Raw genomic sequence first — 22,151 nt, forward strand, 5'->3', positions numbered from 1 at the left:
TTCTTCTCCAGCCTATAATGAATAGGTTATCAAAAATATCAAATTTTAATAACTCTTATCTGTACTGAAATCGGTCTCTAAGGGGGAAAATATCTTGCTAAACCATGGGTAAAATATCTGAGCCCCCTCTTTAAATTTTGCGTATGGGCGCCCATGGTTCTGAATACTTCAGCTTTGAATAATTTTCGGGGAAGGGGGACCCCGAACCCCAAGACGGTCAAAAGTTGCACTTTTAAGACTCCACTTTCGGAATTTCGCCTAAAGAGAGCCCCCCCCCCCCCCTTGACATTACTAAAGACAACCTAAAAGTTTTATAACTTCAATTACAAACACTTTTCGGGAGAGGGTCCCAAATTCCCTTTCTCTTAGGTCCATTTAAGTATTGTCTCAAATAGTTTTTAATACATCAGCTACAACATTTTCATGTTAGAACACCAAAACCATCTGTCATAAATTCACCAAAAATTGCCTAAATTAGTGTTTTTAATACTCCAATTTTCTATTTTTTTTTAAACCTCCCACTCCCCACTTTTACATCATTAAAGACAGCCTAAACATTTTTGACTTTCAAATTTTTAAGAGTTTGCGGAGGAGAAATCCTGAAGCACTCCTAGCTTCAGAAATGGCTTTCAATTCAGTTTTTCAATATTTTATACTGCAGCCCTTGAGTAGCCCCCCCCCCCCCCCCCCCCTCTTAGATTGTCCAAGATATAAACGTTTTAAGACCTCAATATCATGGGTTAATTTGCGAACTTACCCTTTTTGCAAGAGCAGGGTTTTTCGCAAACTCATGCTGCCGTTATTTTTCTCGTTTCCTTTCACTTTCTCTCCCCCCCCCCTATTTCCATTCTAGCGAATGTTGTATTGAATGACATTGGAATTTTGTAATTCCTCAAGTCTTTGTTAAAACTGCAGGAACGGTTTGCCCATCGATGTTTCAAACCAAAATCAGCTTAAAATTTCACCCCGATTCTTTCTAAAATTCCCTTCGGATGCCCTTTGTTGTGGTGTAAACATTTCATGTCGTCAGCAATCACTCTAAATCGATGATTCAGATTCAACTTGAAGACATTTTAAGAGCGCAGATAATTTTCACTTATGCGTGTAAAGTTTGCAAAAAAAAAAAACTGCTAATGAAAAAAAAAACGAAAGGATAATCGAAAATAGCAAGAGAAAAGGCTAAAATTTCAATTAGAGACGATTATTTCGAAAAATCAGGAACAATCTAGTGGTTAAAGCATATGTTTCAAACTCTCAATTTTTCTTTTTTAGTAAAAACTGAAAGAAAAGTCATCGAATTTCTTTCCGTCCCGACCTCCGTCTCGGAAATTTTGTCCAAGACGGAAAATCCGTCCTGAGACGGAAGGTCTTGCACCCATGATATATACTCATTCTTTAGCCTTTTTCATCATTTAAGCATACATTTGTCAGTTAATGGGGTCATTTCAAAATTTTAGAAGTATTTTTTTTTTTCGGAAAGAGCATGCTAAAAAACATAGGATCTCACCATTTTTTAAATAATTTGATAAAGATTAATATTTTCAAAAAATTATTTTAATCGGTGCAATTTTATTGTGTACGCTTTTGTATATGATGTCACAAATGATGAACTGCCATTCACTGTTGCCATAAACCAGAGCGCAATATTTTATTTGCTTCTTTACTCACCTGTATAGGCAATGATATGGTTGATAGCAAGCGTAGAGCGCAATATTTAATTCGCTTCCTGATTATTATAATGTGGAAACGCAGTAGCCAGCAAGCCTAAACATTCAGGGCGCCAAATGAATGCGCGGCAAAGCTCATCATTTCTGATGTCATAAAGACCACATCTTTTTTGAAAAGTCAAACATTTAAAAAAACTAATTAAAAAATAACTGTTAGGAAAATGAAAAAATTTTCTGGGTCCATGTTATTATAATTTTTTTTTTTTTGCTTATTCTATCAACTTTAGTGACTAAAAGTAGTACTTTTGACTGAAGGAAACGACCCCATTAAGATACTCAAGATCCTTTCAAGTTGATGTGCCCATAACTAATCAAGTTAAATTAAGTAAATGGAAGGAAATCAACTATGTTTCGATGCACAAAATTAGCACATTACTAATGAAACATGTTTTGGGATAACAGGGAGCCTTTTTTTCAATGCAAAATAGTTAGTTTTTGATATAAAGACATCTGGTAAAAGCAACCAGAATGAACATCAGACAGTTTAAATAGTAAAAAGTAGCAAAAACTGCTTAAGGCATTCACGGCCGGCGTCAATATGAAGACAAGACTTTTCTGGCTTATTGGCCGTGGTCTAAATGAAAAGGAAGAAACACCAAACGTTTCGTCAAGCTCTGCGGCTGGCATCATCGGTGGATGGATTCGAAGTCACTGTTAAACAATAAATTTCTTTAAAAAAATGTTAGATTTTTGGAGAAATTTTTGAAGAAAATTATAAATTTTAGGTCTAGTGTGGGATACCTACATGTTTTTAATTTGAATAAATGTTTTTGTGGCACATGTTCAGCATAAAAGCAACATTTTATCAACATAAAATTTCGAGTTTCTAAAAAAAGTTCTTTTTTTTGATTTGGCGCAGTGTACAAGTGCTGGACTTTCAGAAGTACTTTCAGACGCAAGTTGCCATGGACAGGTAGTCGTTGTTCAAATTATATGAAACTTTTTTTGCCATTGTTTTGACACAAAAGAAAAAATAAAAGAGGGTGTGCGACTCTAAAACCCAACTTTTATTATTTTTGGGATATCCTACAGGGTTGGCAAAAACCCGGGGTTTTTTAAAAAAGCCCATGGACCCAGGGTTTTTTGGGTTTTTTTTAAATAAAACCCAAAAAAAACCCAACTGAAGCTGGGTTTTTTAAAAGAAATGTGGGGTTTTTGTCTTTTTTTTAGGGAAAATGTGGGGTACTTGTAGCATATTGTAGCGTAAGTATATGGACAAAGCGCAAAAATTGTCCTGGGGTAAAAAAGCTGGAAAACTAGTTAAAATTCAGCGTTTTCTGAAGAAAAGTATAAAAGACGACAAAACCCAAGAATGGTGAAGTTTCAGATTTTTTTAGTTTTCATGATTACCAACAGTTAAGGCAAAGTTACTTCTCGAGTGAGAAAATCTATTGTTCGTTTTTAATTGCTACTATCTTTTTTTTTTTGCATTTTACTTTCCTGTACTTCATTTTGTTATTCAAAACTACTGTAGAACCGCAAGTAGTTTTTACTCCTTTTTTACTGAATTCCAGCTTAATCAAGATATTTCTTTCAATTTCATGTTGCCAGTTTTTCTATTTCTGTGTACAAACTAAGAAATATTAAACTTTTTCGTAAGATAATGAAAATACTGTACATCCTGTTCTGTTTTCTGCCCGACCGTTTGAAAAACCTGTTAATTTCTAAAAAATATATCTTGTGTTTATTCTAGATTTGCGACGTGTTTGTTTGCAGGAAATAATTCACATGAAAGCCTTTTAGCTAGAGTAGTTTCCTCTGTACAATCTGCAAATATTGGGAAAATCAGACGTGACAGGACTTAGTCAAATGCTGTTAAGTTATATTATTTTTTTAATGCTGTTAAGAGTTGAGAAATACTATTTCAAAAAATTCATTTTTTATGTCCAATGTCTGTGGTGAAGAAGAAATGAAAAAGAAGTTTAAATTGTGAAAGTACTTAAATTAATTTTTTTTAAACTTCTCAGAAAATTTAAAAAACCCAAAAGTGGGCTAAATAATGGGTTTTTTTAAATGGGTTTTTTCAAAAAAAACCATTGGGTCCGACCCAATTGGGTCCAATCCGGCCAACCCTGATATCCTAACATATATCTTTTTTTGAAAATGTGTCTCACAAAAAATTAAATAAATTTTGATAATAAAAAAATATAACAATAAATTCAGGCTACAACACAATTCTAAGATCAAACATAAGTTTACAATAATTTACAAGTCAATGCAAAAAAGAAAAAAAGATTACTTCAAGGCGAGGTTTTTTGACAGCTTCTTGTTGATTCTGTTCTTCATAAACATGCTTAACTGTAAAATACGCCAATTTTAGGAACTCTTTTCTTAACAAAACTTACATTTAAGAAACCATTTAAATCATGTAGAAAAAATACACATAAAAACACTTATTTGAAGCATTTTAAAAGTAACATGTTTTTAAAATGGCACTTCGCATCATAATAATGAACCTTGAATTTAATTAATACAGTCGAAAACAGATTTAGCAAGTTCATCGGGATCAAAACTTTTAAACGCTAAATCAGGGTTATTCGTAATATTGGGATTACAGGGGTCTGTCCAGGACTTTTCACAGGGTCCGTTTTTTGTGAAAAATCAAATAATTTTGTGAAAAATGAATTAATTTTGTGAAAAATAAAAAAATTTCGCAAAAAAAAAATGTTAAAACGAAATTTTAGAATTTAGAGATGGCACAAACTGCATCAATTAAACTTAGAGCTGAGTGTTTTCCTCTTCTATGACGAGAAAATCATTCTGGATTTTTTTTCTGGTATTTGGCGGGGGGGGGGGGGGGGCATCGCTCATTCAAGTATCAATATTTATCTACAATTCTGCATTATGTTAAATTATACTAGATATATTTCTGTACAGTATTTAAAATAATAGCAACAAAAACATAAATAAATAAAACAAAATTCAGAATAGAGTTCGGCATTCAACTTTTTGACCCAAGACACTCTTAAAAAGCACAGAATTTCGTTTAAAACTTATAAATTCCGTGATTTTAACAAAAAGATATTTCAATTGTTTACCTCTTAACAAAGCGTAATAATCATCAAAAGTTCGAAAAATCGGATTCCCATAGCGGATGCAAAGAGATCGCAATTCTCAAAGTGAAGGCATCAAAAGTATAAAAACGGCTTGTAAAAGAAATATTTTCGATAAAATTATTTTAAAATTTCATTTTAGAGTCCTATGATAACATATCATTAATATCTGTGGACACAGTTGACCCCCCTCCCCCCCCCAAAAAAAAATAATAATAAAATAAAATAAACCATCTATTCAGCATTTTTATTTTTGACTCATTACAGAAAATGGAATTTTGCTTTAAAAACTTGAAATGAGAGTTAAATAAAGAGACTTTTCATTTATTTGAATCCTAATAAAGCGAAGTTAGCTTGAAAAAAGAACAAAATATGATTATCATATCGGATGTTAAAAGATTGCATTTTTCAAAATGTAGACATCTAAAGAAAAAAAAAACGGTAATTAAAAGAGTTTATTTAAAGTTAATCATCCTTGTTAGCATCGAAAAATCAAAACCCATATAATTTTCTCCCAAAGTAACAATCAAACATCGCACCGCACCGTAAAAACGCAAATATTGACAAGCCGACAAAATGATGAGAATATTTTCTAATCAAGTCATTATAAAGGTTCAACGCCAGACACTAAGTGGTGATAGTTTTGAAGTTGGTAACCCTATCTGAAGCGATCATATTTTTTCCTCACCCTTACTATCCCTTTGCAGTTCTAAGTTCATTTCGCAGATATATATATTATTATTGTTTATTAAATCATGAGCGGAGAAAAGTGCTTACCAATGCCTTTTCAAAAAAGTTTACAACAACACCGCTGCTAATTAGCTGTGATAAAACAAACAACCATTATATTTATTTGGCAGTAGCAATTATTTATCGCTTGCAGGAGCATCGCAAGGGTGCCGATTTTTTCTTTTTTTCAAAATTAGCCGATTTTGTATAAGCTGATCCCTCTAATTTGACTTAAAAAAAGGTTCCAAAAATTATCGGTTTATACACAGAAATATGCGTTTTTTTTTGCTTTCAGATTTGCTCTTTCAATAAACAATTTGTGACAGATCCGATCTTGTTTATCAGAATTTTGTGAAGGGTCTGTTTTGTTTGATCGGGATTTTGTGAAAGGTCCGTTTTGTTTGATCGGGATTTTGTGAAAGGTCCGTTTTGGTTGATCGGATTTTTGTGAAGGGTCCGTTAACGGACCCAAATATCCCCTGGCCAGACCCCTGGATTAGGGGAAAAAAGCACTTACTTTATCTAAAAGCCCTAATAAGTAACTGCATAAAAATATCCATAATTAGAATGTAGACACTTTTTATTCAGCATTCCGCGACTAATTACACACCAGTTAATTTGAAATTTTAAAGAACTGAGTTATACATGTTTGACAATTTCCTTGATACTTGACTCGAAATAGATTTCTTTCGACTTTATGTAGAGAAGAAAATACTGTTTTATTTACAGTCTGCTGTAAGAGATAGGTTTTTATAGTTTCCAGGCCATGTAAAGCATTAGAAAAAGTAACAGGTTTAATGGGAGTTTCATTATCCTTTTCTGCATTAGAATCGCTATTCATTGGTTGCCCACTCGCCCTTTAAAAAATACTGATCCAAGAAAAGTCTTTTTCTGCTTCGGACAAAATGGATGCATCATTTGGAAAACTATCCAATATTTCCTAACTAAAATTACCAATATATATTTTTTTCAGCAGATGTTAATTCAGGGTTTATTATTCTGTAAATAGGGGTTTTTGCCTTCATTTCAGTTGGAAAAAAAGAAAAATTCGCTAAATTACGTAGTTTGTTAAATAGAGGTTTGTTAAACCACGGTCCGACTGTACAAACAAATACCAACAAAAGTCAACAGGAAATGCATGAGTAGCAAAAGGACAAGGTCAAAAATTATGTCCAAACTTCCAACTGTTAGTTAGAATTCTGGACTTGGCTAAAAAATTTATTAGCAAACAAAAGGTTCGAAAATAAAGAGCATAGTATTCTACAATCAAAGTCAACATTCATTGCTTCCAGAAAAAGATGCTTTTAGAGATGCTTTTTTAACTTGTCATTTTATTAATACAGTCGGACCCTGATTTAACAAGCCTCTATTTGACGAATTTCGCGATTTAGCAAATTTTTCTTTTTCCCTGCCTAAAATGAAGGCAAAAACCCCTATTTACCAAATAAGCCCTGAAGTAACAAATTATTTTAACAGCCAAAAAAAAAATTTTTTTTTTTTTTTTGTTAATTTGAATTAGTAAATATTGGATTGTTTTCTAAATGTTACGTCCATATTGTCTGAAGCAGAAAAATACTTTTTTTTTTTTTTTTTTGCAATTAGCAATTTTTGATGGGCGAGGGCGATGGGGCAACCTACAAATAGTGATTCTAATGCTGAAAGTGATAGTGAAACTCCCTTTAAAACTGTTACTTTTTCAAATACTTTATATGGCCTGGAAACTGTAAAAACATATCTCATGCAGTAGGCTGCAAAAGATACAGTATTTTTTTCCCCATACAGTCGAAAGAAAACTATTTCGAGTTAAGTATCACGGAAGTTGTCCCAACATCTATTATTCAATAGTTTTAAATTTCAAATTAACTAGCGTGTAATAAGTCATGGAATGCTAAATAAAAAGTGTAAACTTTCTAATTTTGGATATTTTTGCCCAGTTGCTTATTAGGGGTTGTTAGATAAGGTAAGTGTTTTTTTTTTTCATTCTTTTCCACCCCGATATTACAAATGACCTTGATTTGACGTACAAAAGTTTCGGTCCCGATGAATTCGTTAAATCCGCGATCCAACTGTATATTTTATTTTCATTAAAAATTTTGAATATCTTGAAAATTGTTAAATTTTCAGGATAAACAAGTAAAATAGATTAACAGGAAAAATAAAAAGATTTAAATTCAAAAATATTTGAATTGTGTGATGACATTTTTAGGGAGAGAATGAATTGGTGAAAGAACTTGAATACATTGAAACATATTCTCTCTCTCTCTTTTTTTTCCTTTTCTTTTTGATACTTACAGAAAATTTTAAAAATTTTGTTTAAAAGACACACACTAATAAACCTACATAAAGGGAGGAAGTCATTTTTCTAAAACTCTCATTCTTACATAAAAGTCTTTCACAATATTCTTAGACTCAGAAACAATTATGGATACATTACTGCTTTCAGACCTAACGATTTTTATGTGTTATTTTAAAATGAAGTAAAACCTGTCTATAGCGATACTGTTGGGACCTAAAAAAGTATTGTTATAGACAAGTTATAGTTATAGAAAGTTTGATTATTCATGCTGATTTTTTCTGGGACCAAGGAAAATATCGTTATAGACAGGTTTCTTGTTATAGACAGTATCGCTATACACAAGTTTCACTTCATCTAAAAATACTTTTTTTTAATCAAAATTATTAACTTGAAAATGAAATTTAGCTAGCTTTAATGATTATCTTAAAAATTTTAATTTAAAATATTATCTTCATAGATTATAGAATGTTTACCTGTGGATGGTATCTCAATAGGAGCACTTTTGTCAATGCTGGCAGAAGTACTTGTTTCTCCATTTAAGTATGCAAGTAGTTCCTAAAAGTGAAGTATTTTATTTCATAAGAAAAAAAACGACTTCAACAAATGAATTTTCTTTGAAGGCCAAAATGTGCCAAATAAAAATTAAAAGCAGTTTCAAATGAGCAGAAAATGAAATGTATGAAATATATTTACAAGTTAATTCTGTGAGCAGTACAGCATTGTAACAAAGGAAATTAAATGCCTTCAATTTCATTTCATGCAGGGTTGGCAAGTTTCTGCCGAGGTGGTTAAAACCACTGGTAGAAACCGGTTAAAACCGGCATGGCAAAAACCACTTTCTGCCACTTTGTGGCAGAAACTGGCAAAAACTCACAAAATGAAAAATTAATTCTTGATATACAACAGAAAATATATGGAAAAAATAATTAATTGTTAAAAAAGTTAAACTTTCATCTATTGTATAAATGGTTCACCATGTAGTAACTGGGGTAGTGGTAAAATTTTGACTGGAAAAATAAGTTTTGAGAAATGGGGCCAGTTTGTTTTGCAAAGCTGTAATATTAGGTACAAAATTTAGGCAAGTAAAATTCTGGCACTTTCTTCTTCAAGCACATGACATGATAATTTTAATCACAAACAATTTAGAGGAAGCATATAAGTGAGCAAATTACAATCAGTAATACCTGTTTAATTCTGTATGTCACTCCTATTTCCTAAGCACCCTTATATGATTTTTTATCCTTTGTTAAATTAATACAAATACTACAAGCCACTGTAATTGGAAAATTCCCTTTCTGAACTAAATCAAGGGCACTAGCATGGGATTTTATTTTTTTAAATGATGAAATAATGTTTATTTTTTTAGTTTACTTAAACAAATATCATTTACTAATTATTTGAGTTATTAAAGACTTTTTTAAGTTTTTGCCAGTTTCTGCCGGTTTTTACCGGTTATAACCAGTTTTCTGCCACTGGCACGGCAAAAACTAGTTTCTGCCGGCAGAAAGCCAACCCTGATTTCATGATAAGATATTCCCATTGAATAGGACACATTATATCATGTATTTATAAGGAGGTCGGCAATTTTTCAAATCAGCCTTGTGTTGTAAAAAGGGTAAATTAAATGCCTTCAATTTCATTTCATGATATTCCCATTGAATAGGACAATTACATCATGTATTTATCAGGAGGTCACCAATTTTTCAAATCAACTTTCCTTATATGGGTCATTTTGCAAAAAGTAACTTTTCTGTCATATGACTTATACGGTAAAAACGTTAAGGAACAATTCATATAACAATGATTTTTAATTTCATAAAAAATATATCTATTTAAACCTACTAACAATTTTTTAATAATAATTTTTATTTTAGTATATTTTTGGTTCACAACATGGGAATACTCACCTCTGTGGCATGTCACACACCTTGTGTGACTGTTAATGTTGGTTAACAACTTGTTTAATTATAAGTACACTTATTTATTTATTACTAGCAGTACCCACACAGTGATGCCCATGCTAAAAATTTAATGGAAGTCCGTTGAATAACAAAAATTGACGTCCTTCCCCCTCTGATGTGAAATGATCATTTTTTCTTTGTATAAAATGCATACACACCTTTTCAAAAAAAAAAAACTATTAAAGTTCCTTTGGAATTTAATACTTTTCATCAAATCATTAAATTAGATTTACAGTTGCTTTAAAACTCTATTTAGCGAGTGAAGCGGTTTTTACTGCAATTTAAAATATTTCGCCAAATAAACAAAAAATGCATCAAATAATATCTTTCAAATGTAAAAATAGTTCCGCAACTCTATTGTTTATCGCCAAACTCGCCCAGCAACCACGTTATCATAATCCATCCGTCTAACGAAAAAAAAAACATCCAGTGGAACATTAAAAAATCATCGTCAGAAAAAAAGAAGAAAATGTCGTACATTTCACTCGGATAAAAACAAATCAAAAGTTTCTTTTTTTTCAAAACAAATCGCCAAAACAAGGAATTACATTTACGGTTGCTTTAAAACAATAATCCTAGATTGAACTGCTCAGTGCCTAACGCGCCAAGCGACCACAATAACGGAACCCAGCTTTTTTGAGAGTGAAGCGGATGTTTTTTTCTTCGGCAATAAGAAAAGTCTCGCAAACAAACAAAAAAGTACAAAATCACGTTAACAGTAGCTTTCAAATCTTTATATACTAAGAGCTGCGTTGCCCGGTCTACCTTGAGAATAAAAATTGTGTCAAGTGACATATATTCAACAATCAGGCTTAAATAAAAAATAAAAAAAAAACACCATGCAAAATTACCCTTCCAAACAATGACGACAGATATTAAAATACTTTTAAGAAACTAAAATGTGAAAGATGGATTTTAAAAGCGTAACTATGGAAAAACGAAATAAAATAAGTTTAAGAATTTAAATGCAAAATAAGGAAAGAAACAATGGATTCAAGAAGCGTAACCGTGGAAACGCGAAAATAAAAAAGTTAACAACCTGAATTAAATTGACATTTTTCGAATTTGATTTAAAAACGCTTGTAACTTTTTTTCCTTTGAAGATAGAAGCTAAGTTTTTCGACCACAGGTCGAGACAGATCTGGAGTAAAAAATGTTGCTTTTTCCAATGGTGTCAAAAAGGAAATTGTGAGACAATTCCTTCACTTTTTATTGATAGATTTAATGAAGAAAGTAGTGCCTAAATTTCAGCTAAACCTAAAAAAGTTCGAGCTAAAAACGCATATTACTCCCGTTGTAATTAAGTTAGAGCACTGAAACAAATTGTTTAGAACAACGAAAAATCTACCCTTTTTAACGATGCATAATATTAATGTGTGCATGTAATTTTTCACTCCCATACTCGGGAATTTATGCGAAATCTGGGCCTAAATTGGAATTTAAAAAAACAACTATTTATCGAATTTTTTTCGAATTATAGCCTATGTCACTCAGTAAGAAAGCACCTTTCATATAGTGAAGGAATTTTTCAAATAGGTGCAGTGGTTCCAGAGATTACCTCGGACATATAAACACAAAAATTCACCCTCTCTCTTTATAATATTAGTATAGATTCCTTTCACAAGTGTCTCAAATACTAATTGTTTACATATATTTAATTTTTTAATAGTGTTTTAGTTTGTTTTAGTAGGACCAGGAGTCATGTCACACAATAAATCCTCACCTCCATTACCTCATTCCCATATTCACCTCCATTTTCACTCCCATATTCGGGAATTTATGTGAAATTTGGGCCTAAATTGGCATAAAAAAAGAACTATTTATTGGATTTTTTCGAAGTATAGCCTATGTCACTCAGTAAGAAAGCACCTTTCATATAGTGATGGAATTTTTCAAATAGGTGCAGTGGTTCTGGAGATTACCTCGAACATATAAACACACAAAAATCCACCCTCTCTCTTTATAATATCCAGGGCTCCCAACATATTTTAGCCATAGAAAAGGGTAAAAGAGGACCACTTTGAATCAAAAAGGGGACCTAAGAGGATCAGTTAGGATTAAAAAGAGGACCTAGGGAGGACCATTCATAGTTAAACCCAGGGAAGCACGAAAAGGCAAATTAGCTGCCTGGCACTAAAACGTGAAGATAATTCGTTAATTAACCATAATAATGATTTTTAATGATAAATCCTTATCACCTTCTGTACAACAGAACTTTTTATCCATTGAATTATATTATACACACACACATTTGGATGGGAGGGGGGGGGTGACAAGCAAGCATGTAACTGACCATCTTACAGAGTAACTTTAACTGTAAAATAAATTTTCTACTAATTAACAGGTAAAAACTGAGTAATTAAAAATAATCACCTAAGTGACAGATGAATCAGTGCATACCTAATAAAGACCTTTTAGAGACAGTTATTACAGTAAACACCTTAGCACATAGTAGTTTACAAAATTTTTCACATAACCAGTTTAAAAGGAATGGGATGATTTAATTCAGTCAAACTACTACTTTTAGTCATTGAAATGGATAGAATGAGGGGAAAAAAATAACATGAACTCAGAAAATACTTTCATTTTCCCAACAGTTTTTTTTTTTAATTAATTTTTTTAAATGTCCAATTTTTCAAACAAGGCGTGGCCATGATAATCAAGCAGCGAATTAAAATTGCGCTCTTCGTTTGCTATCAACCATATCATTGCCAATGCTTTGTGAATAAAGATGCGAATTAAATATTGTGTACTGTGAATGGCAACACTGAATAGCATTTCATCATTTCATTTCACACGACAGAAGTATAAACAATGAAAGCGCACCGATTTAAGTAATTTTTTAAAAATATTAAACTTAAAGAAATTATTTAAAAAATGTTCAGATCCTATGTTTTTAAGCATGCTTTTTCAGAAAAAAAAATACTTTTAAAATTTTGGAAACGACCCATTCATTTTGATATAAGGTACAGCAAGAGAAGAAGATATAGTTTGTTTAGAGTCTGTTAGGTCCCCCTCCACAGCCCTTGGTTTTTACACATATTTCCAGCCTAAATATGGTAAGTTTATATACATATGAGAGTTTATGACCAAATACCAAAGCAGGAGGTAATTTCTGGCTATGCTACTGACTGACTAAGTTCAAAAATATTAGAGGTTTGCAAATCATATATTAGTATGCTAAGTATCCAAAATCATTTCTTCATATGTATGTATTAACTGTTCGGGCACCAAAAAATGTTGTAACTGTCTTTAAGTATGTATAAAAATTTGTGAGAAAGAAAATTATTTATTAAAGTCACCACACCCAAAAATATACAAATGCTACTTAAGCGATAAATACACTAAATGTAAATTAGAGCTTGCTTTTACTGGGTAACTTAATGTAATAAATAAATGTGTAAGTTCAGATTCATAGAGCTATATTTTCAAATTGAAAATACTCATAATGAGTATTTAAAAAAAATAAAAATAAAGTTTTAGTTTTTAAAAATAAAATTAAATAATATAATTTGAGGTAGCACATGTCAAAACAGCTTCCAATTTTCAAAAATACTAAAATAATTACAAGATGGATGCAAAAGGATTGAAATCTTGAACACGAGAATCAAATTTTCGCGAAGTAACTGTTGGCATAATTCCAAAAAAAAAATAAATAAATATTCTCTAAAACTAAACATGACTAAAATTGAACATAAAATACGCTAGTCTAGGATAGCATATGTGAAAATAACATCCGATTGCGCAAAATATCAAAATATGTACAAGATGCAAAAAGATTGAAATTCAAACACAAGAAGCGATTCTTCGCGAAGTTCGAGTTCATGCAATGCTGCTATGGTTTCAAAAATAAGAAAGTTTATTATCTATTAAAACTAAACAAAAAATAAGCTAATCTATGGTAGCGTATGTCAAAATAACTTCCGATTGCCAAAAATATCAAAATATTAACAAGATGCAAAAAGATTGAAATCTCAAACAGGACAAGCAATTTTCTGCGAAGTACGAGTAAGTTCAACGTTGCCATGGTTTCGAAAAAAAGTAGTTTATTACCTATTAAAATCAAACAAAAAATAAGCTAATCTATGGTGGAGTGTGTCAAAATAACTTCTGATTGCCAAAAATATCAAATTATTTACAAGATGCAAAAAGATTGAAATCTCAAACACGACAAGCACTTTCCGCGAAGTGCGAGAAAGTTCAATGTTGCTATGGTTCCAAAAATAAAAAAGTTAATTGTCTATTAAAATTAACCAAAAAATAAGCTAATCTAAGGAGGTGTTATGTCAAAATTACTTCCGATTGCCAAAAATATCAAAACATTTTTAAGATGCAAAGAGATTGAAATCTCAAAACCCAGCAAGCAATTTTTGGTGAAGTCCAAAAAAATTTGATGTTACTATAGTTGCGAAAAAAAAAAGTAGTTTATTATCTATTTTAATTAAACATAAAATAAGCTAATCTAAGTTAATGAATGTTAAAATAAATTCTGATTGTTCAAAAATATCAAAATATTAACAAGATGCAAAGAGATTGAACTCGCATACACAGAAAGTAATTTTTCACGATGCTACATATTGAACACAAGTTCAGAAAATTGCACTGATGAAACATTCTTCTGTGAGAAATATCTGTAGCAAAATGCTATGATTTGACGTCATAACTCCTCCCCCAAATCTCAATCCGTCAATCAAAACCGTCAATCTGAGGCGAAATAATGCCAGAAAGTCAGGTTCAATAGAAAAACGGCGCCGCGGCCGCGTGTTCGGGCGTAACAAACGTCAGCACACAGTATCTTTTAATGTAATGAAAATTTTTAAAATCTGATTTTTGAGTAAAAACAATATAAAAGCGGACTAAATGGACCAAAATGTTAAAAAGCGGTCTAAAGCGGACTTTACCCTAAAAAACGGACTTTGGCGGGAAAAGCGGACCATTCGGGAGCCCTGAATATTAGTATAGATTCCTTTCACAAGTGTCTCAAATACTAATTATTTAATTATATTTAATTTTTTAGTAGTGTGTTTTAGTTTGTTTTAGTAGGATCAGGAGTCATGTCACACAATAAATCCTCACCTTCATTACCTAAATACAAAATGCCATTCCTCATTAACAAATGGCAATAATGACATCAAATTTCATTTTCCATGATGCAAGTATTTACTTGTTTATTTTCAGCCATAGTTGAAGTTGTGAGATTTTGTTCAAAAAACAAGAAGATAGATTTTGCTTTAAAAACTTAGCGTTGTTATTCTGACTTCTCACCTCTGTGAACTTGAATTTCAGGGATGTAAATTAATGTAAAAAAAGAAGTGAACATGTTTTCATATGCTTAACATATGCAGATTGTTGCAACGAAGAAAAAAAAATTCCCTGAAAAATTTATCTATTAGGTCTATATTAATGGAAAATTCCTCACCTCCGTGAGCAGAATCAAGAATTGGCAGGTATCAAGACTGACCTCAGAACTCGAAATTTATTGGATATTTAAGTATAGTGGACTCAAATTCTTCAAAATATGATCCTTCAGCACCAACACAGCACTGCCAGTGCGTCTTCCATTGTTCCTAGCTCTTCTGGAAGTCCTTGGGCAACATGTTGTTAATGACTCTCGTTGAAGACTGCAGGGTGGCGTCAATGGAGTTAAATAGCTTCTTTTTTTATGCCTGTCTTGATTAGGGGAAGAGGAAAAGTCACTAGGAGCCAAGTCGGGGCTGTAGGGTGGCTGGGGCAGTGTTGAACTTGACCAAAACTTTGGCGGCAGCGCACATCGTATGAGCAGGTGCGTTGTTGTGGTAGAGAATGCAATCGCCCTTGATCGCCAGACGGACGCGATGGACTTGATCCCTCAAGCGGCAGAGCACTCGAGCGTAAATGCCATTTTCGTATCTCCCACTTTTTGACTGAGGTCAATGGCATGCATTCACACAGCAAGTGATGCCCAATGTTCCGAAGCCAACTGTTGCAGCTTCTGTTCGTTCACCGAAACCCCACACTACTTCCCCTAGTCGGGCCGCACCAGTCCACGTGAGATCTCCTTTTCGGAAAAAAATCAGTCTCTAAGCTTCTGAATCATACCTTGTATACACAAGCACGATTTCAATGTTAACTTGTTCATACAGTACTTTAACTAACTAAAAAATATTTAAGTGTCAATTACAGAAGAAGCAAACAGAAGAGCTTAACATAGCACTGAACCTTAGTTATCAAAATTTAAGATTTTGAAAATGACAGAAGACTAGAGATAAAAAAAGTCGGGGGAAAAAAACAGAAAACTTCGTAAAAAAAGGAAAAAAAAAAAACATTTTTTCCCCTGAAGGAGTTTTGGAAGGGAGTTTAACTTATGATGCGAATTACCAACAAAATTTGCAAATCTGCATATACTATGCTACCCTATTCCACATTCAATCGGGAGTTTACTGTGTTTATAAAATACCAATTAATTTTTGATGATTGAAAAGTTTTTTAAAAAAAGAAGCATACCTTTCTGTCAGGACGTCTCACTACAGGTATGTTTTCAGTCTAAAAAATAATGTAATAGCAATTTTAAAATGCACAGAATCATAAAATTTACAATTTTAATTTTGAATAAGTGAATTACAAAATACTTACAGCAGCTTGCCTAACATATACAGGATGAGACAAGTGTACATTTTTCAACAAAAATAACAAACACTCTAAAGTGTAATATTCCTTAGCAGTTCCATCTTTTCCTGCCCTATAAAATAAATATTATAGAGTACAGATAAGCAAGAAAATTTTGGGGAATGCATCAAGAAAGAAATAGCTTTTCAAATATTTTGTGTACTTATCAGAACCCAATTGAATCTGTTTAGACTCTTCAATGAAGAGTCTTCATCGAAGGTACTTGAACCATGGCTGCAATACATATCATACTTTTACTGGTCATGACAATCACAGAAAATTATGGATACAGAGAGGCTGCTGTCCTTCAGTAAAAATTGGTGAAGAGCATTGGCGCTCTTGGCATGATTTTTTAAATATTTTTGGCAAATCATATTGCTTAATGAAAACTTTATTTTTGAAACAATAAGAAATGGGGGGAGGGAATTTATTTTGAGTTTTTTATGGACTTGATTTACCTAACCAAAAAGAACACACACAATGCATAGTTTGGATCGAAAACATATTTCTACAGCTACAATAGAAAAAAAGTAAAACCAACATTTTACTTCTAAAATGTAACAACTTAGTTATTTAAGTGCAATATGGCAAAAAAAATTGTTTGAAATCTATAAGTTATGTTTGTTATATCTAATCTTAATTTTAAAGATTTTTCTAAACTTTGAGACCATTGAGCTCCCTCTAAATCAGCGGTTCCCAACCGTTTTAGGTCTGCAGCCCACCAACAGTGAAAAAAAATTGCGGACCATTAAGTACTAAATATGCAAATAAAATCTAGGGAAAAATAGACACCTAATGCACGTATGACGTATATAGGTGTTATCGTATGACGAAAATATGTGTATGCTACAGCTGTAATTTGTGTAAGCTATACATCAAAATCTCCCTCCATATGAGAACTGATCCAAATCACAATCTTGTCAGCACTTTACTTGTTAACAGCCACCGAACTTTGCATGGAGCTATAAGTTGTTTGCGTTGGCTGCAAGTTTCATCAGAAAAAACACAAAACAATGTTGGAGTTTTTAAATATTCCACATCACAATTAACAATTTTTACGACATCTTCAAGGGTTTTTCTTCTTTTTTTCAAACACTCGTCCAAACTTTTATAACTGCAAGATCCTCTCTATATTCCCAACAATGGGAAAACTGATCGAAGGGAGCAACTGACATAGTAGCTACCCATCAGTTGATAAACCTATGTGCTTTGACCAATCTGTGTTGCATTTCACTTTCTTTTTTAAAATAATCAATAGACAAGAAAATATCTTCGCTAATTGCTTTTTTTAACCATGACTAACATAACAACATTTATTCAATGCTGCAGTTCAACTCAAAAATATCAAAAGCTATTAGCTCTAAAGCAGAATACCTTGTTATGATGTTCTGCAACATAAAATCATTTGCCCAAAATTGTTCTGCAACTACTTCTAGCATTGTACACGTAGAAACGTTATAAAATTGATTGATCATGAAAACTATAAAATCCACACAGCTTGAACAGCTATAAAACCTAAACCATGTAAGATTCTCCAAATGCAAAAAAAAAAAAAAAGCAAACATGTGAAGTTTTATTAAAATCTTAGTCTAGGTGTCAAACTATGGTTTTCTTTTTGGTTGATTTTACATAGTATGAATGAGCAATTAAAATAATGTTAGAAAATAAATGAATCACTAAAATAATATAACAAACGAGCCTAATTAAGGCAGTATATAATAAAATACCTCAAAACTTTTAAAATAATTGAAATATATTCAGGATGCAAAAGAATTGAAATCTCAAGCAAGACACGCAATTTTCGGCAAGAGGCGTGTTTCAATGTTGGCATGCTTCTGAAACGTACGTTTATAGAAGAAATTGTGCTGGATGAAGATCGATTGGGGGGAAAATAGGAAAAATAGAACCAAAAATGCAAGAAAAATCAGAATCTTTTCAGATTTATAAGCAATATAGGATCGCTCTGAGGTCTTAAAAAGTGAAACAAGGAGAAAAACATTACAAAAGAAACAGGTCCAGATCTATAAATTTTGGGCCCCTTGCAACAAAATCTGCAGGGCCTCTCTCCAGTGGCCAGCAGTCTATATTTGCAATGTTATTAAGTCTTAGTAGTAGTTTTTTTTTCCATTTTTTTGGGCCATTGGGCTCCTCAAGGACATACTCTTCACCCCCCTTCCCCTGCGGGTGGGCAGACACAGGCCTGAAAACAAACATAAAAAGCTAAAATTCTGGTAAAAGCCGAAAAAAATCTAATCCCATGTGCAGTGCCGTATTTACGTATGGGCTTACTGCGCTTTAGCCCATGACGGTATGATGAAGGGGGCGGCACTTTTTTTTTTTTTTTTTTTGACCAAAAAAAAAAACTTTTTTTTTTAGTCACAAGGCCATAGGAGTGACCTTTTACGGGCTCTTTCATAGGATGACCAACCAATTTTATATTTACATACTAACTGTACATATAATTGCCTGTTTCGCACCTCAAATCAATTTTAAATTGTAATTTGCTAACTGTAATAACAGTACATTATTATTATTACATTACATTTAGCAATATCTAAAACTACAGAAACTTCTGTTATTTTTAAAGTTTGACATTTTTATGAATAATCATAGAGAATAAAAAAAAATAATTAATTAAATAAAAATATCATCAATTAAATATAAATGAAGTATTATAATGAAATGCTTCAATACGATAATTATTATTACTTGGAATTAGCTATTATAGTTTTGTTAGTTTAATGTTGATCATCATTATTGCATTTCAAACTTGATTTTGATCAGATTTCATTTAAAAAAATGATTTTAAAAAAAAAAAGCTGAATCAAATTTTTAAAAAATCAGATTTAAGTATTAAACAGAAATCGTTTTTTTTCCCCAACTCTGTAAATTAACACAACTAGAGGGCAGCCAGTTTCAAAAGCCTGGGGTGGCTTCACATCCAAATACGCCTCTGCTTATGTGACAAATCAGAGCATAAAGCAAGTGCAGACAGTCAAAGATGATTTTCTGAAAAAATCTGTAGAATTGCAGCAAATATCTAAATGTTGCAAATTTTGCAGATTTCTTTAAGTTCAAAGTAAATTTAAAATAAGCCTAATTTGCTAGAATTTCAGATTTTCTTCTAACTTGAAACAAGCAGAAATTCTGTAGAATTATATAGAAAATCTACAGTTTCTACAAAAATTCTGCAGATTTTTCAAAAATTTTTGCAGAAAATTAGTTGGTGTTTTCCTCTCTCATTTGACCAGAATTGTTCTGCAGCTCAGGCATCTGTTCTGCGACGCACGTCGCAAATTTAGTAGTATTCTGCTTTGGGGTCCATTAGCAAATTAGTCTGACCAATAATGTTTGTATTCTCATCAAGCTGCTGCAAAACATAATCAGTTTGTTTCAAGCAAAGCAATGAACATATAAGACATTCTCCGACTAATTCTTTTTTTCAAGGTTGTATTTTTTCTCCCATCAAACTTCAATATTAATTTTGCTGTGTATAGTATTCGCTCTCACGGTGAGTTTTCAAAAAGTTAGTCTGAACATCGAGTTACTAACTCATAATTTTTGGATCAGAGTTGAAAGTCTTTTTATCAATTGGCAGCTCTGTATTTTCCTATTTGACTCTAGTCTTACATATTAACTACTTCCTATGCAGAGATTTTGAGTGACACCATATCCCAGTAATAAACTGTACCCAAAAATTTATATAGTAGACTCCAAGTTTTATCTATTGCTGTTGACCATCGTCCACAGCCCAGTACCACGCAGCCTATGGCCGCTGAGAGAACCACTGCTCTGAATACAAATGTGACCACCAGCAACAGGCTCTGGGCCAGCTAGGCTGCTCCTAATCAGTGATGATTTTAAGCAACCCTGTTGCTAATTGGTTTCCTTATGTGAATATATTTCCCTACAGTTAGTTGCAGAGAAAAAAAATTCCCAGGTTAGCCCAGGTAGCACAAACTATCGGATTTATGTTGGAGAAAGGTTGAAAATGCATCGCAATGGTTAGAAATATGTTTTGGTTAGATATTGGTTTTTTTCATATGCTCATCCGATCATTCGAAGCATCGGAGGATGGTTTAAAACCAACCTATATCCAACTAAACGCATTCCCAACTTTTTTCTAACCTTCAAACCTGTTTCACATTTATGCCCATTTATTGCAAGCTCGTTGCTGATTTGCACGTTCCGCGAAGCGTGCGTAATGCGTTCCATAAGCCCCCCCCCCCCTCTGCAGTTTTGTTGAGACACCAGGACTTGAAAGGGGTGAGGGAGGAGTGTGCCGGGGCATAGCCAACTTTTTCTTTTTTTCAATAAATTTAAAACTAAGATAAAACATTGTTTTTTTTTGTGTGTGTGTGTGATTATTAAATGCATTCTACATTTATTTGTTTTCCAAGCACGACAAATCATTGTGGGTGTACACAGGGGCGGCATTTCAGCATTTCATTTGGGGGGTCGAGTTTCTTAAATATGTATTACCACAGTGCGGTTCCAAACACACATTAGCTAACAGGAAGTGATCATAAAATAGGTTTAATATGAATAAAAATTAGTGTTTAGTAACAATTAAAATTTTGACTCACTTTCTAATAAGTTATCAAACAAATTAATTCAATACTAAAGTTTTTATACCTTTCGGAAAAGTTTCAATGCATGATTTTTAGAATTCGGGAGAGCAGGGAATCGTGTTACCAATCTATCAGTGCCTAGTGTCGTACTGTTTTGTCAGTACATCTAAATAGATTTTTTTTTTTTGCCCATTGTGCTTCGAAAATAATTCTCTAACCTCCTAAAACATAAAAAAAAAACCCCTCTCTACTAGCTGAGCTGATTGGAATAGTTAAAAATTAATTGAAGTAACAAAGTTATTGTGTGAAAACACTTTTTATGTCTTGCTCTTCAAAGTCACACAGGAAAGTTCAAAAACTGTGAGGGGCTTAATTTTTCATTTGAAGACCATCTTGGGTCACTCCGAGATTGCATAATTATAGAGCCCAATAAAAAGTATTTGTTGATATGTTTTCTTTATTCAATAATCACATGCATTTTTAAGAAGTTTCTAAGAAAGCATATAATGCATTGAGCAGCTCAAACTTGTTTCTAGCAGAAGTTAGCGATAAACGCTCATTAAATAAATATTAACTTAAAAATGAGCGTAAAAGTAAATCTAAAATATAAAGGATATTTCTTGTGAAAACCATGTAACCACACCAGTTTGCACGAGCCTCTCACATGGAAATACAATCATTACACTGGGAACACAAGTATGAAATATTTAGTCTGAATGAGGAAATGTCTTCTTTGGTCAAAATTAATATCAGTTTTCTATGTTCTGAAAAGGCCGGAAAATACTTCATGAATTTCTAAGTCATCATCCAAATAACGAAAAACACTTTTTCTAGTCTGGGAACATGTCGAGTTTCATCAGTTACTGAGAACCAGCGAGATTTTTTTTAATGAACATTGATTTCCGACTAACATAAATTAAATTCACCTATTTTCTATCATTCTGCTCAAAACTTTTGGGGGTGCGACCGCCCCCTCTTGACCCCCCTATTTGCCGCCCCTGGGTGTACAGGCCCAGATTTTTTCGTTTTAAACTATTTGAACTTTTTCTACAAATTCGTTTTGGCAGGGGCTTTTAGGGGAAGGTTGTTTCTAGGGGTATTTTCTTTTTTTAGGGGGGTCTCCGATGAATCAAAATTCTTAAAATTTTTGAGCATTCGAACTGATTTTT

General features: G+C 32.5%; 1 protein-coding gene across 1 annotated transcript in view; it reads right to left on the minus strand.

Moving 5' to 3' along the window:
• LOC129222075 (parafibromin-like) overlaps positions 1 to 22,151 on the minus strand; it is a 75,044-nt gene that overhangs the window by 50,397 nt on the left and 2,496 nt on the right. The window contains exons 2-5 of the mRNA XM_054856506.1: positions 16,379 to 16,484; positions 16,250 to 16,288; positions 8,279 to 8,360; positions 3,967 to 4,025 (exon numbers count right to left, since the gene is read on the minus strand). Coding sequence (XP_054712481.1) covers positions 3,967 to 4,025; positions 8,279 to 8,360; positions 16,250 to 16,288; positions 16,379 to 16,484 — 286 coding nt within the window. The remainder of the gene's footprint in view (positions 1 to 3,966; positions 4,026 to 8,278; positions 8,361 to 16,249; positions 16,289 to 16,378; positions 16,485 to 22,151) is intronic.

This window comes from Uloborus diversus, chromosome 5, assembly GCF_026930045.1.
Source record: "Uloborus diversus isolate 005 chromosome 5, Udiv.v.3.1, whole genome shotgun sequence".
Lineage (NCBI taxonomy): Eukaryota > Metazoa > Arthropoda > Arachnida > Araneae > Uloboridae > Uloborus > Uloborus diversus.